Consider the following 20,845-nt stretch of genomic DNA (forward strand, 5'->3'; position numbering starts at 1 on the left):
ATTTATATCACAGCCAGAATTAACTTCCTCGAAAAGCTTTTGGACAATGGAAGTGTGCTGTACTGCGTCAACTTCGTTTGGGGGCTCAAATCCAATCCAATCCATAACACTTCTGGCCACTAGATGGTGCTACTCTTGTTTTAGACAAACTACACAAACATTTTGAAAGTGGTACCAACCTATTAAAAGAATGTACAAAAGCAGCAAAGTACTGTACCCAATTTACCCTACCTGGGAAAGAAAAACATGACTTGACTGGGTTTCATGTGAATAAAACAAGCTCCAGTATTAATACCAGTGACATACTGTGAAGTCTTCCCTGCTGGTGGTAATGACAAGTTTAGCAATTCTTTCAAAAGTTTCCATTTATACTTCTTTGGTGCGACACGGTGGTCCAATGTCATCAAGTATTGACTGAAAGATGCAGAAACTGTTATATTAAGTTTCTTGTTATAGATTGACACACTGTTAAAATGTGTTACCCTGCTCACAGTATATACCAATCATATGAGAAGTATACAGTATTGGGATAAAGATATAGGCTTTAGGTGTTTAGTAACAATGCCCTTACTCTGCAACGTCGAAAGCCCTAGAGTTGCTACTCTCAGCGCACTCTGATCATGTTAAGACACTTTTTTTGGAAAAAACAAAATACAAAAAAAATCAAACACGAGAAAGCAACACTGAAACAAGCAGCTGTTTCTTTTTAAATTTCTCATTACCTCACATAAAACTGAAAACCACACACTGATAAGTGGGTGAGTTAATATACACTTTTTTGTAGCAAATACAAGTTACACTTGGAAAAGTTATCTGCCCTCAAAAACAAGGTGCAAATATCACATACCGGTGAAAGAAAATCTTACATGAACCCACACTCTAGAATTCCCAAAAAGCTTTGACAGATTTAATAATATACTGACCTTTTATGCAATAAATGTCTTTGAAAACTAATCAAGTCCAGTCCAGAACATTTTGAAATTTGGATAACACTTGGAAAACCTTAAAACGTTACTGATTTGGGAAGCTGCTGTCCACTTGGAGGCATCCTGCAAAAGTCTGGGGTGGATAGGACCGTGGGCACTCCTACTACTGACTGTCCTGAGGGCCTGGAATGTCCCGGGGAAGACCCAGTGTACAACAATGGTGCTGGGAATGCAGAATGGTCCCTGGGGCCCCTGGAGATATTCTTAGAGTAACAGGGCGAAGTAGTTATGTGTGTGTCTGAACAGCTGGCAGTGCTACACGGGAAGGAAGTGACTCTGTCAGCAAAACTAGGTGGTGGTGGGTGGATTATGGAGTCCTGCACCCAGCGGTCTTCTCCTTCGTGTTCTGTCTCCTGAGGCAAACTGGGAAGTGCACACCGCGTGGGAGGATAAGGAGAAGAGGAAGGAGGAATAAAAACAAGATGTGGAGGCAAAGAGTAGAGAGCCGGGTCATACTCTTTATCAGTGGTATGTGGTGGAGCGCTGTGCGTGCTGATAATTTCTTCAGGTGTGGAACCCAAAAGCCTCTCCAAGCAGCGGTCCTCTTCATCAGCCTCAGACAGGTTGTCATACTGGGAGGTATTAGAGGGCCGTCTGTCTCCAGTGCCCACTGGAACATAGAGAGAGACTGGGAACTTTGTTGGCTTCGGATGAGGAAGTTGGAGAGAGGACGAGGCGGGTGAAGATGCTGTGAAAGCACAAGCAGGGGAAGGCCTTGAGGGAGGAGTTTTTTTCTGTGTGAGTTCAAGTGACTTGGGTGGTTGGGGTGGTTTAGGAGAGAGCTTTATCTGAGTAACTAGTGGGGGGACCAAACGAGGGGAAGGAGAGTGACGCCTGCTTACTGGACCATCCTCTGTGCCCATGTAGGGTGAGTCACTATTCAGAGGCAGGTCACCCTGGTCTGTGTAAAAGAAAGGTGGAGGTGGCAGATCTGGCAGGTCCATGATCTCCTCCTCAGACAACACGAGACTATCAAAAGCAGGGGGTTCGTAGGGTGGAGGCCAGTCCACAGCCTCTTCTTGAATCTCTGGGTCACCAGTCTGGCTCTTTTGTTTTCCCCCATCTTCAAGCGGCTCCTTCACACAGCTGTCCAAAGCTACCACAACAGTGGGTTTGCCAACATTTGCAGGTAGTAAAGGTGCTCCACGAGGCTTCACAGGAGAAGGTGTTCTTTCTGTGTGGACTACAACTGGATCTGGTGAAGGCATAGAAGGTGTGTTTGCTCTGGAGAGGTTTCTCAATGCCCTGGGTTCTACAGATAAAGGGGTCTGCTGCAGGGTGATGCTGTCTGTTTGCTGGCTTTCTGTATTATGTTGGCTGTGTGGCTGCAGATTCATTCCCTCAAGGGAAGAGTCAGGTTTCAGAGGAAGAAGAAGAACTGGTCTCTCCTGACCCAGAGGTTTCTTTGGCAGCTCTTCTGACTTGGCTAAAGTCAGATCAACACAGGACAAAAAAATATTCAAAGATGTATCAGAGTTAGAGGTTATTGTTGCTTCATAGTGAAAAGAAAAATAAAAAATACAAGAGCACAACTGCACCTGGTGGAGGTTGGTCAAGCTTTTTACTACGAAGCTCAGACATGGCTGCCTGTAACTGTTCAATCACAACATCATCAGGAAAGAGGAAAGAAGCAGTCAGCTGCTCCTGGAAGAACTCCCTTAGGTCCTCTAATGGAAGCTTCTGCATGCGCTCTGTGTGCATCCACACAATACAGACACAAAACAGAAACAATTTAACTCATGTACTAGGTGACATCTATCAGGTTAAAAAAAAATTAGATTGTTTTAAAATTATGTTAACCTATAATAAAGACATGCTATTTCTAAAAACAGCACTTCAATATAGGATTAACCTTAGAATACTAAGTAAAGCCTGTCAACAGCATTCTTTTACATGATTTTAAACAATGTGCTGAGGCAATAGCTGTGCAAGCATCCAATGAAAAGTCATCTTTTGAATCCCTCCACAGCAACAGTCCACTTGCATTATGTAAGCTATTCAGTTAGAAGGCAGCCAAGCGAGAGGCAGCAGGCGATGTAATCCACAAAGGGACACTCACTGGTATAGAAACAGCAGCTGCCACTATATCTGGGCATGAAGGTAGTTTGACTCTTTCACCATGGCACAGCAAAGAAGACAGTGAAATCAGCCTCATACTTACTCTTGTGTAACTTGAGGGTTGTATAAGCCATGGCAGTTAGCATCTTCTCTCCCTCCAAAATGTAGATGTCCCATAAACGCAGGGTAAGGGTGAAAGGGGTCTGTTATGTAAGACACACAGCAACAGAGTGTCAGCCTGGTAGTAAAAACATCCTCAATATGTTCAAAAGGAAAATGCACTGAGATATATTGATTAATGTCCACTCTTCAAATACCCAATACATCTGGTACTAAACACAAAGAGGGAAGATTTAGGGATGGAACACAAATGTGGTTTGTATTCTTTAAAAAGCTGAAGAAATGTGACAAACTACTTACTCGTTCAATGAAACACTGCAAAAACCATTTGGTGGTGTAAATCCCTGTTGTCATCTGCTCCTTGTCCTGTGGGGCACAAATAAATGAGACATAGTTTCTATGAGAAGACACAACATTTAATCTGTGGTCAGTTACAAATAGTTCTGACTCTTGGACTTGCTGTAAAACTTGAAACGCATGTTCTTCAGCAACATAAATGAATCAAAGAATGAGAAATGTTCTGGTAAAATAAACTTCAGAACATGGCAATATAAACAGTCCATGCCCAAGTCTTGCTTGCCCTAACTCACCAGGTGTTTTTTCAGCTTAGGCAGCATTTTGGAGAGGATCAGGTCATGGTGGGTCTGGAAACGCAGCAGCTTGGGAAATCCCGGGATAAAGAATCCTGCCACAGGAAAAAGGAAAAAAAAAAAAAAAAAAGCAAAACATATAGCACCAGTCCATAAATAGTGTGTGGTAATAGACACAGACATCAAATTGGGAATTTGAAAACTACATGTTTAAAAAGTCAGTATTGATCATATACGTGTATTCTTTTTAATAACAAAAATTCTAATTTAATAATCAGCTCTGCCTTTTTTCTGTCAATCTTCTTCCTGTGACTCACCATGCATGGCATGCTTGCTGTTGGTAAGAAGCTGAGACAGAGCCCAAAAAGCCTCTTCCTCATTCAGATACATGAGCAAGATAGCAGCGATCTGACTCATTCCCTGGCAGTAGCTCACCTCCTGGTGAACATAGGAGATAACATAGTTCAATTAAAGAGAATGGGAGTAGAATTATATATAATAAAGGACAGACACATACACACACACACACACAGTCTGAAAGATGATAGGAGTGCAGCTGAAGGTCTGACGTGGCTTGATGGCAGACTGTAGATGTGTGTGGATTTACTATACACTAGGAGACACACACCTACTCTACAGTCAGGTACAATATTATAAACACTTTTACCAAAGGCTGTTTAAATATTTATTGTAGTTCAACATCCATTTTCCATATTGCCATGTCTTCAATTTGCATGTTTGCCAAATTGACTCCAACATGATTCAATAATTTACATTAAACATACTGCTCTGAGCAGGCACATATACACAAAACCAGACACACACTTGGTATTTGTCCATATTAAGACTGATGTATTGTGCAGCTAGAAAAGGACGCTCCAAAGTATCCTTTCAAGGAAATACAGTAAATATAATTAGGGTTACGCTGAGGTTAAACTACACATTCTTCTCTACCTACCATCACATAGACGAGAAGGACAAACACACTTTCCCCCACTATCTCTCCCTCCCTCCTTTTCCCGCGGTCTCCTGCTGACCCAGTTTCTTATGAGCAGTGTTTGAGAAGAGGGGATAAAGGGAAATGGAACAGCACATGGCCATTTCCTCTGGCTCAAACACCTCCACAAACAGAGGAATACACGAGCTAATCAGAAAAATGGACAGGGACCGTCAGTGTAGAGATGTTCTGTATACTATAAGGCTTTGGATTGTAATATTTGAATTTCTACTGAACTGCATCTGTGCTTGGACAATAATTAAAATACACAGACTAATATACATTATGTGTTGAGATACAGGTTTAAAACACACATTATGTGTAAAACACAAATTTACAGTATTTTTAGTAAATGTATTGATGGATTATACTGTTAAATTTAAACCTGACAAACTATTTATTATCATATTAGCTACAAATTAATTGTGAATTAATTAAACACTAGTTGAAAACACATCATTAAAGGTGAGCTTGGTGTTGATGGGGGTTAAATAGTGTCAACAGTGTCTGGTTGTTTTGTTGTAAATTTAGACTGTGACACATTAATAAATAAATTATGTCACCCAAGGCTCTAAACAAGAATTCTTGGCTTGTTCTTTGCTGTAAGGAAATCAACACACTGCTGAGGTGCAGTGCAGAGTAAACATGACTTTATATTATGCAATACACAGTCAGGTGTGCACACATATACACACGTGCAAACACACTTACCGTGTTGTAAACAGAGTAAGCTGCAAGTACATGAAACAGTGCCTGCTGCCTAAAGAGGGAAGAGAGAAACCATAAGTTTAAAAACTTTAAAAATGGCTGAAATATTCAGCACTGCCCACTGCTTTTTTTTTTACTGAGGGACTTCTGTGAAAGGCATCAGTTAAGTATTAGTACTATGGTTACAAATGAGTGACCTGACCCTAAAAGTGTGGGTGTTTTAAATATGTATTGTGATACATGAAATCATAAATCCTCACACAATTTCTACTAAATTAGCCAGCTTCTATCCAGTTTCTACGTCCGATTGCATATGAAGTCTGTATTGTTTTAGTGAACTTTAGAGTCACTGTGTTTGTGAGTAGAGCAGGGGTATTAACAAATATGATTAAAACGAAAAAGTATCGCTCCAGCCCCCAAAAGTAAATAAATGTCTTATAGACAGTGACAGGAAAGGAGTTTTAAATAGCTGTCAGTGTCTTGTTGTGAGTAAGACAGCTGCTGACTTGCAGGGAAGGAATGGGCAGCCAAGCAGGATGGAGCAGTGTTTTGGTGTTTGGACTAAGTGGCTTTGAAACTCAAGCGGAAATACATTACAAAAGGGCAAGATGGGAGCACTCAGTCATACACCTAGATTTCAAACTAACAAGGCCAAACCAGTAGTCCCACAATCCTATCAGCTTATTTTTGCTTAAGGTGATAAAGCTCGTTTCATTTTTTTTCTATTAGCTTTATATATAGAGGATGTATTGTTGTCAAACAATAATATGGGCAGTGTTATTCTGTAGAGAAACACTTGATGTCGGTGCACATTTCTGTATGAATGCCATTTCCTGTGGGGTTTCGTGCACTGACAGGAAGACTAATAAAACACAGAGAAGAGGAAACCACCGCTTTGGTTTGGTTTTAAGTTTATGTCTCTGTCTCTGTGTGTGTGTGTGTGTGTGTGTGTGTGTGTGTGTGTGTGTGTGTGGCTGCGTCAAGGTTTAGGACAAGGGTCACATGCCCGACAGAAACCTTGGCATGCGCAAACCTGGACATGTGAGATGACAAAAAAAAAAAAAAAAAAAAAACACAACAACATGATTTTGTCGAGACACACTATATGAGAAGATTAAAAAATATTTAAAGTTCTGAAGAAGACTGCTTAGGAAATATGATTATACTGTGTCATCGTATCCAATTCACCTGACCCAAAACACATTAGCAGCGATCATGTTTTCTCAGAAAAACTGAACATAATATTTATATGATTTATTAAATGAATGTGCCAATAATCTCATATTTAGTCAGAGGGAAGAAATAAAACAGTGTACATGCATTCAAATACAAACCAATCTTCACATCATTCACATCAGTAAAATCAAGGACTCACTTTACTCCAAAGCGTTCCCTGAACATGATGTGGTTCCTGAATGTTCGGTTCACATCCAGGTCTATCTGTTTAATCTCTGTGGATAAGTTACGAGCCTGCTCTTTCATTTTCTGGAGGACATACAGAGGACAAAAACTATTATAAAAGAAGTAGCCACATTTTAGAGTAATTGCCATCTGATTTAAGATTCCCACCTCATATTTTCCGTCGTTATCTTTTTTTAATTTCTCTATGTCCAAAAGCAAGGCCCAAGCCTGGCCTCTCAGCTGCAGTGGAATGCCTTTATACACACGCTTTACCAGCTGAAACATGTGACAAAGACATACAGATAGACATGAAGAAGGGCTCCCCAAACATAAATGGACAGTTCATCACAACTAAACCAAGGAGATGGAGGGTCACATAAGACTGCTGATTTATAAGGTCTTGTTAACGCTCCTGAATGACAAGGAGTGATCACTTGTACTCTTTAGCTGTCTATAATGAAAGGAAGTAAGTAAAGGAAGTAAGGAATAAGTGAAAATGGTTGTGGTGAAGGGTGAAATGATACACTATATTTTAAACAAAAAAATAGAAGTTAATGAAGGTATTAGTACAGAGTTACACACCTTCTCACTGTTTCTGTACTTGTCCCAGTTCTTTACCATCTTCAGCCATTTCTCTACTCGCTCCATCTCCTGGCACTTTTGCTGGGGAGAGAAGAGACATAAAGATACATGTGGTCCACTGAATATGTGAAAGGATGTCATTTCATTACATGCAAGGTCAAAATCTGGACTTGTGGTGCAGCACAGAAGTTCACACCTTCTCTTCAAGTGCACTAGGTGTTGGCAGCTCTTTTTCACTGGAGAAGAAACACAAAAGATGTATTAGAAATATAAACATTTTAAAGTTTAGTAGTAAAAAGACAGCCTTACATCTTGAAAGAGATGGAGAAGTGGACAAGAAGAAGTAGGACAGAGATAATCCAGACCAATATAAACATGTAGTCAATGGATTACTGGGAATCTGTCCGAGACTTACTGCAGGAAGCCGAAGCGGTCCGTGACCTTATAAACCATGTATTCAGAATCCTCCCATGGGTCAATGTTGACACCCTCCTGCCTGCCCTGAAATATCCACATAACATAATCTCTATTAGAAAATACCTTATGCCAAATATTGGTGTGTTTTTATTCCCTGCAAACAACCATGATGAATGAACTGAACATGCCATGGAAAAATGTGAGATACTGGTAAAAGTTAACAACCTGATAGCTGCATAATGGAGGATGTTTCACATGTTTTACAAGAAGAGGTGAGATAAAATGGTAATGGAATTAGTTATTTTATGTCTGGTTTACTAGTATGAGCCAATAGGCATTTTGGATAAATATATTTTAATGTGGAAATGTGCTGTTAAAAGCTTCGGTGGCCAAAAGTCACTTTAGAGCCTGGTGCTAATGCAGAGATATTCCTTTGCTTTCGAGTCTCATTCACTCACCTGATTATGTTATGTTTCAAAGGATCATAATATTATTTCTTAGGTTTTAAAGTTTGCCTCTTAAAATCAGTTTTAAACAAAGCTGATCAGTGCAAGGGAATGCAGCTGTATAGTTTGCTCCAAGAACTCATCAACCATTCGTTAGGCTACTGTCTTCAGTGTTAGGAGGTGGGTATCATGTCCCCGCACTTACATTGTCATATTTAGAGATGATTTCACTGCGTTCCTCTGCTATCAGTGTATCTATATCCTTCTTCATTTCAAAATCTGAAAAGAAGCAGATAAAAAGTCACTAAATACCAACAGAATTGGCATAACCCACATATGTGACCAAATATTTATACAATAACAAAGTTTAGTTTGGTGATTTATTGTTGGTTGTTGTTAGGGGTGTGAAAAATATAGAGAGGTTATGGAGAGATCAAAAAGACTACTTTCCATAGGTCTTATAATGAAATCAGCTCGCTGATATATTTATCCATCATCAAAACTAAAATGGACACACATTTGTGACAAATGTCACATATCAACTGATAAAAGCCATAGTGTGAATCACAAAGGTTACATAATATTTTGTTCTTTAAAAATAACTGTTGTTACATGCAGGGCCTATACAAAGCCGGAGAATGAAGACACAAGACTATCTGCAACATTCTGTTGCCAAAGCCCAGAACTTTATCTAACAAATGTTTGATATCCACAGACAACAGCTTGAGTTCACTGATTCTCAGAATGAAGTATTATTAGTGGTATATATAGCAGATTATTGGGGGTGGTATATTTTATTGTCATATATCTGTTCTCATGTTAGACCGATTTTGTAAAGAATCTAGACTGATACCAGATGCTAGCTGTGTCAACATACAAGGGTGGCTGACACTAATATTCAACTTGCCTTAAGACCAGTTGTAGCTGGAATGACTGCACTAAGTTCCTCTAATTTATTTAAATTACAAGAACTTGATGTATGCTCCTCTTTATTATTTGTGACACACTACACTGCCATGTCCACCTAGATTTTGACCTGATCTGCATGTCATTCCAGGCTGTTAATCACAAGCAGACATGTAATAATTCTTGTCTCTAAATCCTGTTTCAGACATGAACTGTAGAGAATTTCACGAGGATCAGGTCCTGACATTGTCGTGGAGGTTCCCTTTCAAACATGTAGCCAACATCGGGAGATAGTCCGTGTGAGATGCCTTCTCACTTGCGAAGAAATACTCAAGGGTGCTTGAAGTTTCGTTCACCTTTCACTTCAACATTGTTCTTGTGTTTGTTTGAATAAATGAATAAATGAGTTGTGCACCTGCGGGTGTTTGTATTTGCCCGCTTTTGCAGCAGTTGCACGACAACAGAGTTGGGCGTTTGCGTTCACTGTGACTAAAAGAAAGCCTGGAAAGTGTCTGAATTCTGGTGCATATACAGTTGTGCTGGTGCTAAATATCAGAAACACAAAGGCAACACACTGGCCTGAGCCAATGATAACACATAGAAATGTAGAAAACTGAGGCCAGCCCCTATGGTGAAAGCAGAACTGCACCTGGAGCCTCACCCCCTCCTTCTAAACACAATCTGCCCCCTCAAACTCCCTTGCCTGATGTGCTCTGGCAGCATGGCTCAGCCATTTAACAGTTGTCAGGGCTGAAAATCTGCCGAAGAGACAACAGCCTCACCACTTGTCTGCCAGGTCAGCATCTTAGAATGACGCTAAGTCACACAGTGGCAGTGGTCAAAAAGAGATGAAACTTAGGACAGTCATATTCATACAGTTTAAAGGAGCTGTTCACATTAAAATATCAAGATTAACTAATATTTTCTGTGATTTATTTCAAGCATCAATTTAAACAACTAGGCCTATGTTGACATGCTGTTATGTGACAAATTAAGAAAGGGGAGAAAACAAAAGTCAAAGTATAGTAAATTAAGTAAGTAAGTAATAAAAGGTAATTTGTTATTTTAATTGCTTTGTAGGTAATGCAAAAAATGTTAAAAGCACAATGAACCTTTCAGAATTGTGTTTTTACACTACAGGAGAGACCACTGCAACAAATGCACTGATGAATACTTTCACTGATGGCTGACACCGTGTAGCCAGCTGAGTAGTCAAACCTGACTTTTCCCTAGTAGCAACAGGGGTGAGGACCCCTGCCCCATGTCTCACAAAGACCCTTTATCTTTCCCCTACAAACACACATTGTGTCTGAAGTGTGTGTCAATTCTTGTAAAATAATGTAGATCTTGATGCAATTGGCATGCACATCTAGCCTCACAGAGTTATATTAAAATGTCACGTATACAAATAATACCATCATGGAAATGATGACTGGTGTTCGGAGTAAAAAAAAAAAAAAAAAAAAACCTATATTAAACCCTGTGGTTTATATTTCTTACGTTCATTTTTAGTATCAGGACTTATCATCAAAGATGTATAATGATGCAGTATTTTTAATTTATTGGGTACTCAATAACATACCTCATCTCCAAAACACAGTATTTATTTTTTCCGTCACAATAACAGCTGGGCCTGCTTTCTAACAGGTGTTCAGTGAAACTAGAAAAAATGGGCTCAATTATTTTGTGCTTTTCTTTTTACAATTCCCTTTTTCTCTCTCATCCTAACTCAGGTTACTTTAGGATTTTTCAAGACATCAGCATATTTTCAAGAACAGCTGACCAGATTGTCTGTGAAGCACTGCCATTAACCTGGTTATAAACACACCTATATCATATGATCACCAGAAATGCCTGCCTATATCTGGTACGCTGGATACATTTTAAGCCTAGGGGAGACAAGTTATATTATGTTAAATGGGCCAAACTACAACAGACTATTACATCATAACTGACATGCGTCTGTTTGAATCAACCCCAGGAGAACTTGCAAACTGGACATTCGGTAAAATTTCAGTATTTTAATGTGTGAAAACCCAAATATTGCCTGAAATGTGTTGTTGGGTTATTAAACATTACCGGCACGGACAGATAGGGTACATATGTCTAAATATGTAGCAATATGTAAGTCTGTCATTGTGCTACTAGTCATTACAATGATAACGTCTTATTTTCTGTTCTGGGCTGAAGCTGTCATTTCAGCAATATATAAATACTCCTAGTCAAGACATGATCAACACAACTAGCAAGAATTGTGAGAATCCAGTGGCCACCGTGGAAATAAACAGATACATTTCATTCAAGCTGCATGGGATGTGTAAGCTTTTTTTTAAAACCACTGTCTGCAAAGTAAATTGGCTTAAAACGTCTGTTATTCTTCATCTTTAGGTTGTAGTTGCTTACTTCCGGTGTTGAGTCTCTAGACTGCTGATAGTATTGTGTGTCAGGAACAAAAGGAAACCAGTGACCACCACTTCTTCAACAACAGGTTCAATAAGAACTACAAAAAGAGTGTGACAAATAAACCTCTTCCTCCAACTAGAAACCAAAATAGGAAAACCCTTACGCTGACAGAAGCCTCAAATTATCCATACTTGGTGTTTGTCATCAGCAAGGACTATATGAGTAATACCACAGGATGGTCAGTTCATTAGTACATTAGTACATTAACAGCATTGGTATTTTATTTGTGAGTCACCAACAATGAGTCTCTCCCAAATAGGTTATCTGTCAAAAACCCCTTGTAGATGTTTAAAGAAGTTTACATTGAACAGCTCTTTTCAAATGACTAAACGAGTGGTCAGCTGTGGTGAGAAAACAGATGGAAGCTGGAGGACACAAAGTGAGTACAACAGTGAACGTCACTGAGTAAAAAGAGGGACCATTCAAATTCAGTTAAACATCATATTTGTGGGAGTATGTAGTTACAGTAGAAAGTGTGTGTCATAAGTATGAATACACATTAGAAAAGAGAGAAAACTACAGCAATTAGTATTTGAATTATTAAAAGAGAGATACTATAAATGTTCAGACAGCATGTAGAATAACAGCTAAGAATGTAAGTTGGGAGTTAGCTGCAGACACAACAGTTACTGGCATCTCTAACATGATCCATCCACATATCCCTCAAAATAAAGTAGCGGTGAGAAAGTGGTGGGTTGGCCAGTTTAGACAGTGACAGGCAGTGGGTCAGGACCACAGGGAGCCAATGACACGGAATATTCTGAGAAAACCCACTTTTCTGTATTGCTAGATTTGGATTACCTGGGTGCATTCAGGATGCGAGACTGTCAGTGTGGGGCCTGGGTGACATAATTTCCTGTTATGACATAGAGCTCTAAATTGGGCTTGCTTATAAAAGCGCTCAGTGCACTGAAGTGCACAAACACTTTGCAAAGCATTCTGAATGACAACCAAGCTAACTATATGGTTTTTAACAGCAAGGAAAAAAATATTTATTGATTAAATACCAAAATGTCCTACAGAGACAGGTATGTCTTTTTTTCTGTGGATGTCTAGTGAGCTTAAATTAAAAAAAAATAAATAAATCTAATCAAACCTGCATTGATCTATCAATGCAACTGTCTACACAAATAAATTAAACTGATGATTTTCACTTTATATAAAGATTGTTATACTGAGAGTTTCCTTTAATTACAAATTCAGCTGTACGTACTTAGTTTTGCCTCATTATTTCTACATTTTCAGGATCCATCATCATCTCACCTATAGCGTACAATAGATTGTAATCACAAGGGATTATATAACAACTAGGAGGGAATTAGTGGTCCACTTACTGTAGGACCTTGAAGTGCAGCAACCTCCCATAAACTTGACAGTTTGGGTTTAATAATTGTGCAAGTGTGTGCGTTAGTGAGCTGAGATCTTGACCTGATACCCTCATGTGAACCTACATCAATGTGCAGAAAGTTTACAACAGCACAAAATTCTTTTCATTGTGACTGCTCAGTGAAAACATTAAATTACAATCACTGCGCAGATATTATGCAGATATTACACAAATACCCTGAGTAGCAGTTTTATCGTCACATTTTTATTTTCACTGAACATCTTTTCTGCAGCTGGCATTCAAAACCGTAACCCCAAACTGTTGATGGCATGATGAAAGAGAGGATGGCAGATGTGATAAGTCAATGCTGTATGGTGGGCAGCCAAAGGACACTCTAGTTTTGAGATCAGATGAGCTTGGGTTAAGCACTCACTCAACCTGATAAACCTCACAGAGCTAATTCCCATACCATGTCAAGCTTGTGTATGTCCTATATTATCAGTTTGTATTATAAACTTATTAACTGTCCCACACATGTTTACATTACCTGGGGCTTGAAATGCTAATTTAATTTTTGATTAGTAAAGAAAGTTCCCAAAACTTTAGCTTTTTTACTTATTTAAAAAACAATTACAACAAACATTTTCTCAGTGTTTAATAACCGCACCCTTAGGACTTCTAACATAAACAGACAACAAAGAAAACCTTATCATAAGAGTTGAATTTGTGTGATTTATTCAGTCTGGCTCCATCTGTCTCAAAATCTCACACCTTGTGTTATTTATTGTTTTTCTTAAAATAAAATAGCACACAATTCATTATGTAAATGTATTTTAGTAACTTGGCACATTAATAATACAATTAACAAAAATAAACTTAAAAAAATGTCCTGGAATGTATTGTTATTATCCCCGCCACTACATTAACTTAATGGTGATTGTGGAAAACTAGCAAGTCCTTCCAGTTCAAAAAAAGTAAGCAGCCTAAGAAGCGGCCACATGGCAATAATTTCTACATGAACACGTCTGAAGTCCCAGATGGTTTTAGTGCTCCAGTTTTAATGGGTGTCAGGCACACAGTGTTTGAATGTAAGCATGCATATCAGTCAATGGCAAAACAGACCGATAGAAAGAATATCATCTGACCATTTTCAACAAGGAGCAGGTAGCTGTAAAAACAGATTGAAAGTGTTTGGTTTCAATTACAGAAGCCTAGGAATCTTCAGTGTTAATGACACTTCAGCTCCTGTTTCAGGTTTACATGCACTCAAATTCATCGTGAACAGACCTTTTGTTCACCTCCTCTAAACAAAACTTTGATTTGGCTGTTGAAAAGAATGTTATAAAAAGAAAACTGAGAGAAGCCCCTAGGAGAACAGGAAATCTAAAAAAAAAAAGGCTGGTACAAGATGTTCAACAGTCTCCCTATTCTGTATGAAGATATGAAGTCCAGATGGAACTTAAGAGATACAGGAAAGCTGCTTAAACTACATAAAGGTAGGTTTGAGGCTCTAGTGTAAAGCAGTATGACTGCACAACACACAATTATGACAGCTGCTTTACATAACAACACATACTAGTTTTTCCTGTTTTACATCTTCAAATGTGGTGCATTAAATAACCAATAAGCAAGTATATGTGTATTGTATGTATGAATAAATTGGGCCCATATGCTTCCAATACCATTGGTGGTCTCCACAGACATAACAAAACTGCTTGTCCTAGCAAAATGTGTTTTGCAGGTGAGACGGTGAATGGACAATAGCCAATTGTTTACCAATACTCCCACAGGCTCTCAGCAGCTGCTCATAGCGACCAATGCCTCGCAGAAAAACATGTCAAACACTGTATTTAACCACTGACACCATTATAAACTAGGAAATAAACTTAAGATCAGAGAGAAGAATGTTTAGCTAATGTGAGAAAATCTTAATGCTTGGAGGTCTTGATGCCCAGCCTCAAGGTCTCCTTAACAAGAGATTCCTTGTCCCTCTTGCCCTCTCGTTTCATTTCTATGGCTAGTGTTTTGTGTTCATGCATAGAAAATAGCAGCAACTGGAGAAGAGCAAATAGACTGGGGAAAAGGCACAAGCTCAGAATAACTTGTTGTCCCCATGGGGCTTTTCTGTCCTGCCTGACTCTGTATTACCACCATGGCTCCGGCCCATAGTTTTTTCAAAGCTCAGCACAAGGATGACAGCTTAACTATCAACAATCAACAGGTCAAACTATCTAACCTTTTACCCTGTGTCTGTCTAAGCCTAAGAACTGTCTCTTGTTTTCACAGTTACCTCCCCCTTACCTGCGGAAGGAGGGTGGCTAAATATAAAAATGAGCACACGCATTTATAGAGGCCCAGGCCAGTCAGAATGTCCTTGTGGCAGAAGTTTCCCCAGGGCTGGTATGAGGAGGACAGCAATGTCAAAAGGAACAGAATTCATAAACACAAAACCCCAGGACCCTACAGAGAAAGCCATGTTCTCATAAATGGATCCTCCTCCTAGCAGGGATGTAGGATCAGGGAAACCAGATAAATTCCCCCATCAAAAATAAGTAATTATTGCTACTACATGATAAAAAACCATTATCTTAGTCATTTAAAAATTAACTTGAATGTGTGTTTAAAAATGAACAGAGAAAATTATTGTTTCAAAAAGTTATGCAACAGCACATTATCATGTTTTTTTTTTTCTTTTACATTTTATTTTGTTTCCAGCCATTTTTAAAATATCGTTAAAAACAAGTAATGAATTTACTGCAACGATAGGTCATCAAGATCTGATGCTGTTCCACTGTTATACCCCTACAACCCTCTTAGCCAAACCACAGTATAGTACATGTTTTCACAATTCATAAAAGATTAAATAATTTTAAAAAACACCTACAGTACATAGCATGCACCCCCCCCCCCCCCCCCCCCAAAAAAAGACATTTTGTCTCAAAACAAAAGTTAAGCAGAAATACTGTTAGGTTTACTGCAGCACATGGCACTGATTATAGTTTTCATATTCAAATTATGTTTGCAAGCACAGAAACAGGATTATGGTATATTGAAGAAGTAAGTGTAATTTTACCATGGTTCAACAGTTAAAGGAGGTTAAGTATTTGTAGGAAAAAAAAAAAATTTAGTGGCATGTAAAAAAGACACAAACCAGAGACAATCATGGAGGGGAAATTCCAAGATAGACCAATATAGCTTTTATGTAAAAAAACAAACAAACTAACATCTATTTGGGCTATTATCCCATGGAACCATCACTCATCTTGAGTGGTATAGCAGTTTTCAGCTGGAATGACAATCCCATGCCTTAACTGTATTGTGACCTACATTTCACTAGTGTGGGGAAATGGTTTAGCTAATTAATGGACCATGCAAATGTCATGATTGTTTCCAACAGCAGCTCACTCTAAAACCCAAATGCAATGATCTAACAAGTGATAGTGAAGCATTATAAGAAGGGCTTCAAATACTAAGAAATTGTAACACTAAATTAGGTTGCATGTCTTTGAGTATTGTATTATATAATTGTAATTGGCTAAAATAAAAAAAAAAACCACACTAGAAAAACAACCCTTCTACATGCTTGGCCATCATAACCCATTCTTATTATAGATCTTTGTTGTGGGTGTAAACATTTTATAGAGGTACTAATAGTCACAATCATCACTGTGGCAGCATTAGGTCAAAAATGTTATATAACAAATGAGCAATTCAAGTCTACAAGCTGGCCTGAGTTTTCATGTTGAATCTATGTCCAAACACACACATGAATGTAGTCTTATCATAGACTGACCACCTGTTTAGGATGGCCTCTTGCCTATCTCACAATGGATGTGATGAGCGTGAGGACATTGTAAATTTGAATCAACAACCAAGCACATGGACAAAATTAATATTTTTAAAACATCTAAAATAACGTTACATTAGTCACACAGCATGGCTAAAGGCTGTTCTGTCTATTTGTGGTAAGCAAAAGGCTTCACTTTGTGGTGTGTTTTGTAAAACTGGTGCATTTGTACCCAATTGTCATTCATCATAAAGACACCATTCAGACGGACAAAAAGGCTTTTGATGTGTCTCCCCTAAAATAATATTATCACCACAGTAGACAATGCTGATTGATGAGTGAACCATAGATGGAAATAAAATTAACGTCTTACTCTGAGACTTGATATTTCCCTATAGTAAGAATATCTAAATATCTGAATTTTTAAAAAAAATGCTGTTTTTTTTACCAAACTATAGCTCACATTTGCAATTAAGCTCCAATGTTGTCAGCTAGACTTCTGGTTTGAACATAAATCAAAAAGCAAATCATCTGAGAAAAGTACAACTTGAGAAGACAGAGTTGCTGGAGGACTTTTGCATGCTACTCATTACAGAGGAAAGTATGACAACAGTGCTGTCACCTTTCTGATGGGTTTCCTCCTCAAATCATAAGCCCACAGTCACACAATGTCTCTCCCTCTCTCGTTCACAGGCACACACGTCACTGCCATCCATGTCCTGTAAGGGCTTATCATAGCAACAATAAAAGTTAGTTTAGCTTTTCCTATGCTGTTGGCTTGTAGACTTGTGCATGTATGTACACTGATCATGCATAACATTATGAACACCTGTGCAATTGAATGCAATCCAACACAGTGGCTCTTCCATGTATTCGACTTTTACAAGGTTATAATGTTTTCAGTTTTTAGGTTGAAACTGTAAGAAAGGTGATAATTCTGCTATGTGTTAATTATTGAGGTCAAAGTGGGTAGTGGGGACATACTGGAGTGCACCTCATTCAATTTAAATAGGGTGGCGAAAACATTATAACCATCTCTTCTTATAATGCAGGTCAATATGACTCCAATACCCACTTTGACCTCAATAATGAACACATAGTAGAATTATCACCTTTCTTACAGTTTCAAACTAAAAATTGAGAAATTATAACCTCATAAAAGTAGAATTCATGGGAGAGCCATGGTATTGGATTGCATTAAATTGCACAGGTGGCCATAATGTTATGCCTGAGCATTGTATGTATGTGGCTAAGCAAAGGAAAATAATAATCATGGTTGCAGAGTTGTACTGAGACTGGAGAAAACACCAACTCATTCACAAAAACATATATGTACATCAGTGAATGACAGTGCATGTTTATTGGATGAGATGGTTAGAGATAATGTGCACTGTCTTTTAGTAGCATGAAAATGAGCTACATTGCACTGAAAATGTCAGTAAACAAATGGACAAAAATAGGCAACAAGACATCTGGCAGAGGATGAGAGCTACTGCTGAAGATCTTACACTGGGACTGCCTGCAACCTCCCCCTCTCTATATATGAACCTGTGAGGCGCGTAGTTAACCTTCCAAAAAGGGCCCACGCTCGAGCATCCGAGATCTGTACAGTAAGAGGCAATGACAAGAGCTGTGTCTCGATCGCAAGAGGAGTTCCTTATTTTGACACTTGTCTCATACCTGCTTTGTGAATGCGGAACTTGAGGATTCCAATACTTAAAGAGAACTATGTTCAAATGGAGACATTGCAAACAAACAGTAAACAATAGCTACTTATTGGAGTGGATAACGAGAAAATGAAAGACAGAAGCGGATCCCACCAAAAACACTCATCGTTTATCGCCCGTACAGTGTGATGCAAAATCAGAAAGTCCCCGGAGAGAACCGCTCATTTTTTTGGCCTTACCACAGATGATCTCTTCGGTTAGCCAACTGCTCTTACGGTAAATGGCATCAGTTGTCATAATAAGAGCTGTAAGAGCATATAAGAGCAATTAATTTCTTGAAACCACGTGTACAATGGGGCAACATCTAACATTATCCACAGCTGTACACGGGCGATTAGCCGTCAGAATTAACGGGGGCTGCTTTCTTGAGTGGATCGTGGTGGGTTAACGTTAAACAAGTTGTACAGACACCACAGGAGCAGATATATAAAACAAACAAACAAACAAACAAACAAAAAAACGGCGTCAAGTCGAATACAGACATAAGCGCTGATAATAATTGTACAGTAAGTAAATACTACACAGTTCAACCAAGACGCTAACGGTTACTAGCTTAGCTTACCTTTCCAAGTGACTTTTCTTCTGCGCTGTACCTACAATTAACAAAATCCACTATTCTCATTCTCTCCCTCGGCTGTCCAGGGATCGCTGTGCGGCTGGGCCGTCCCCGACTGTCGACTGACTAACTTAGCTCCGCTGAAGCCAACGCTGGGCACAAGGACTCACGCCCCCCACCCCCCTATGGCTAGTTCCACACGCCGCGAGCTGGCTGCAGCTGTCTTGCCAAGGCAGTACACCAGTGGAGACTGAGCGGCGACGCACGCGCACGGCCACGGCCACGCGCAACCACAGGAGGGACCCGAAAGTTTGAGCATGGGTTTCGCCAAAAACTGTAACTGACCAAGAAGACGGTAAGGTGCCATAATTTATTAATTAATTTTAACATTAGTGCAGGGGCAAAACGCCTTAGTTTACGTCTAAATGCGATTGTCTAGCAGATACCTTATCTCCAAATAATGCGAACATTAACATTACCGTTATCTAGTTTACTTGCAAGATGCTAACCTAAGTGTAGCATTAGCTTGTTGCAGCTTGACATATTCGTGGTATTTAATAGTTTACCTTTTAAAATAACCAGCTGTCGTGTTGCGCCCTCTGTTGGATGACCCTTAGATATACAGATATTTATTGTGACATATTTGCCCCCACTCCAAGATTAATGGTCATTTAGGAATTTATAGTGTAGAGTTAAAACCATCACTTTATATAAAGATTCTAAACATCTTATGGTCTGAACTGACTCACTGATAGTGTGTGCCTTATGCCACAACAACAATGTGTTAAGCGGTCCATCCATCCATTATCTTAATGTTTATCCTGTTCGGGGTGATGGTGGGGGGGGCTTAAAACATCTAGTGGCGTCTAGTTCTGCAATTGTTTTAGATGTAGTGAAGCTTTAAGTACATGTTTTGTTGGAGGATAGACCACAACGACCGTTTCCTTGTTCTATCATTAACTATAGGATTACAGTGTCATTTAATACAAAATCAAAATCTGACAGTGGAACATGACCTGTGATCTAAAACGGTGAGCAACAGTGGCTCTCAGTGTCCGAATTTATTCCCTTTGCTAATATGACAAGTCACAGTCTGAAGTGAAACAGGCCTATTACCAGACTTTATTGATAGCGGTTTATCAGCATTCTTTCTTCTCTGTTGCATCTTATGTTTCTCCTGCACTTTTTAAACATTGATTCATGATTGAGAAGCCAGTTCCTCTTCCTCTCTCATACCAGCTGGATTGTTGGAGAGCCTTTGCTTTTCAGTGATCAAAGTTGAATCCGATTAAATTCCGAAGCAAAGAGAAGGAGGGGAGGCCATTTGACTGGAAGCAAATGTCATCCATGATCACCATTTGCAGCTTTGATTAATATCCACACCAAACTTAAAGCAACGTAAAGTAACAGTAAGGAGAGTAAAGTAACTTACTGTTACTTTCAGACCGACATGCCATTCAGGAAAAATTGTTTGTTTATATTCTTGTTTAAATACTCCAGGTGATAAAATACAAGAGTTTGAGAAAGAGAATCTGTTTGGCGATAGTGTGACGACACAGGGTAATACCTGGGAAACATTTGATACTTGTTTCCCACAGGGGGAACATAATAGTATCTCCTGAACCAGTGTTAATTCACTGCAAAGTTATTTTATATTTGATTGTACATATGTTCATAATGTTGTCCAAGCTCTGTGCATTACAACATGACTACATAGTGTACTGACAAATAGTAATTCATACACATGGGGTCATTTACTAAATTTAATATAAAA

At 39.0% G+C, this 20,845-nt stretch overlaps 1 protein-coding gene across 3 annotated transcripts; it reads right to left on the reverse strand.

Moving 5' to 3' along the window:
* Positions 1–654: 654 nt before the first annotated feature.
* On the reverse strand, positions 655–19,329 carry si:dkeyp-19e1.3 (TBC1 domain family member 3K). 3 transcript variants are annotated; one of them, XM_067500737.1, is made up of 15 exons: positions 19,078–19,329; positions 18,695–18,760; positions 8,511–8,584; positions 7,858–7,943; positions 7,639–7,678; positions 7,443–7,523; positions 7,029–7,136; positions 6,835–6,944; positions 5,463–5,511; positions 4,072–4,192; positions 3,755–3,849; positions 3,465–3,530; positions 3,148–3,247; positions 2,525–2,677; positions 655–2,412 (listed from the first exon to the last, which is right to left on the reverse strand). In XM_067500737.1, the coding sequence occupies exons 2-15, from the start codon at positions 18,750–18,752 to the stop codon at positions 1,004–1,006; spliced, it is 2,550 nt and encodes an 849-aa protein (XP_067356838.1). In that variant the 5' UTR covers positions 18,753–18,760; positions 19,078–19,329; the 3' UTR covers positions 655–1,003. The 3 variants fall into 3 exon arrangements, with proteins under 3 accessions (XP_067356838.1, XP_067356839.1, XP_067356840.1); XM_067500738.1 differs by lacking the exon at positions 18,695–18,760; XM_067500739.1 differs by lacking the exons at positions 7,858–7,943; positions 18,695–18,760; positions 19,078–19,329 and having other exon boundaries at positions 8,511–8,533.
* Positions 19,330–20,845: the final 1,516 nt, after the last annotated feature.

The sequence above is a fragment of the Channa argus genome, chromosome 4 (genome assembly GCF_033026475.1).
Source record: "Channa argus isolate prfri chromosome 4, Channa argus male v1.0, whole genome shotgun sequence".
NCBI classification, from domain to species: Eukaryota; Metazoa; Chordata; class Actinopteri; order Anabantiformes; family Channidae; genus Channa; species Channa argus.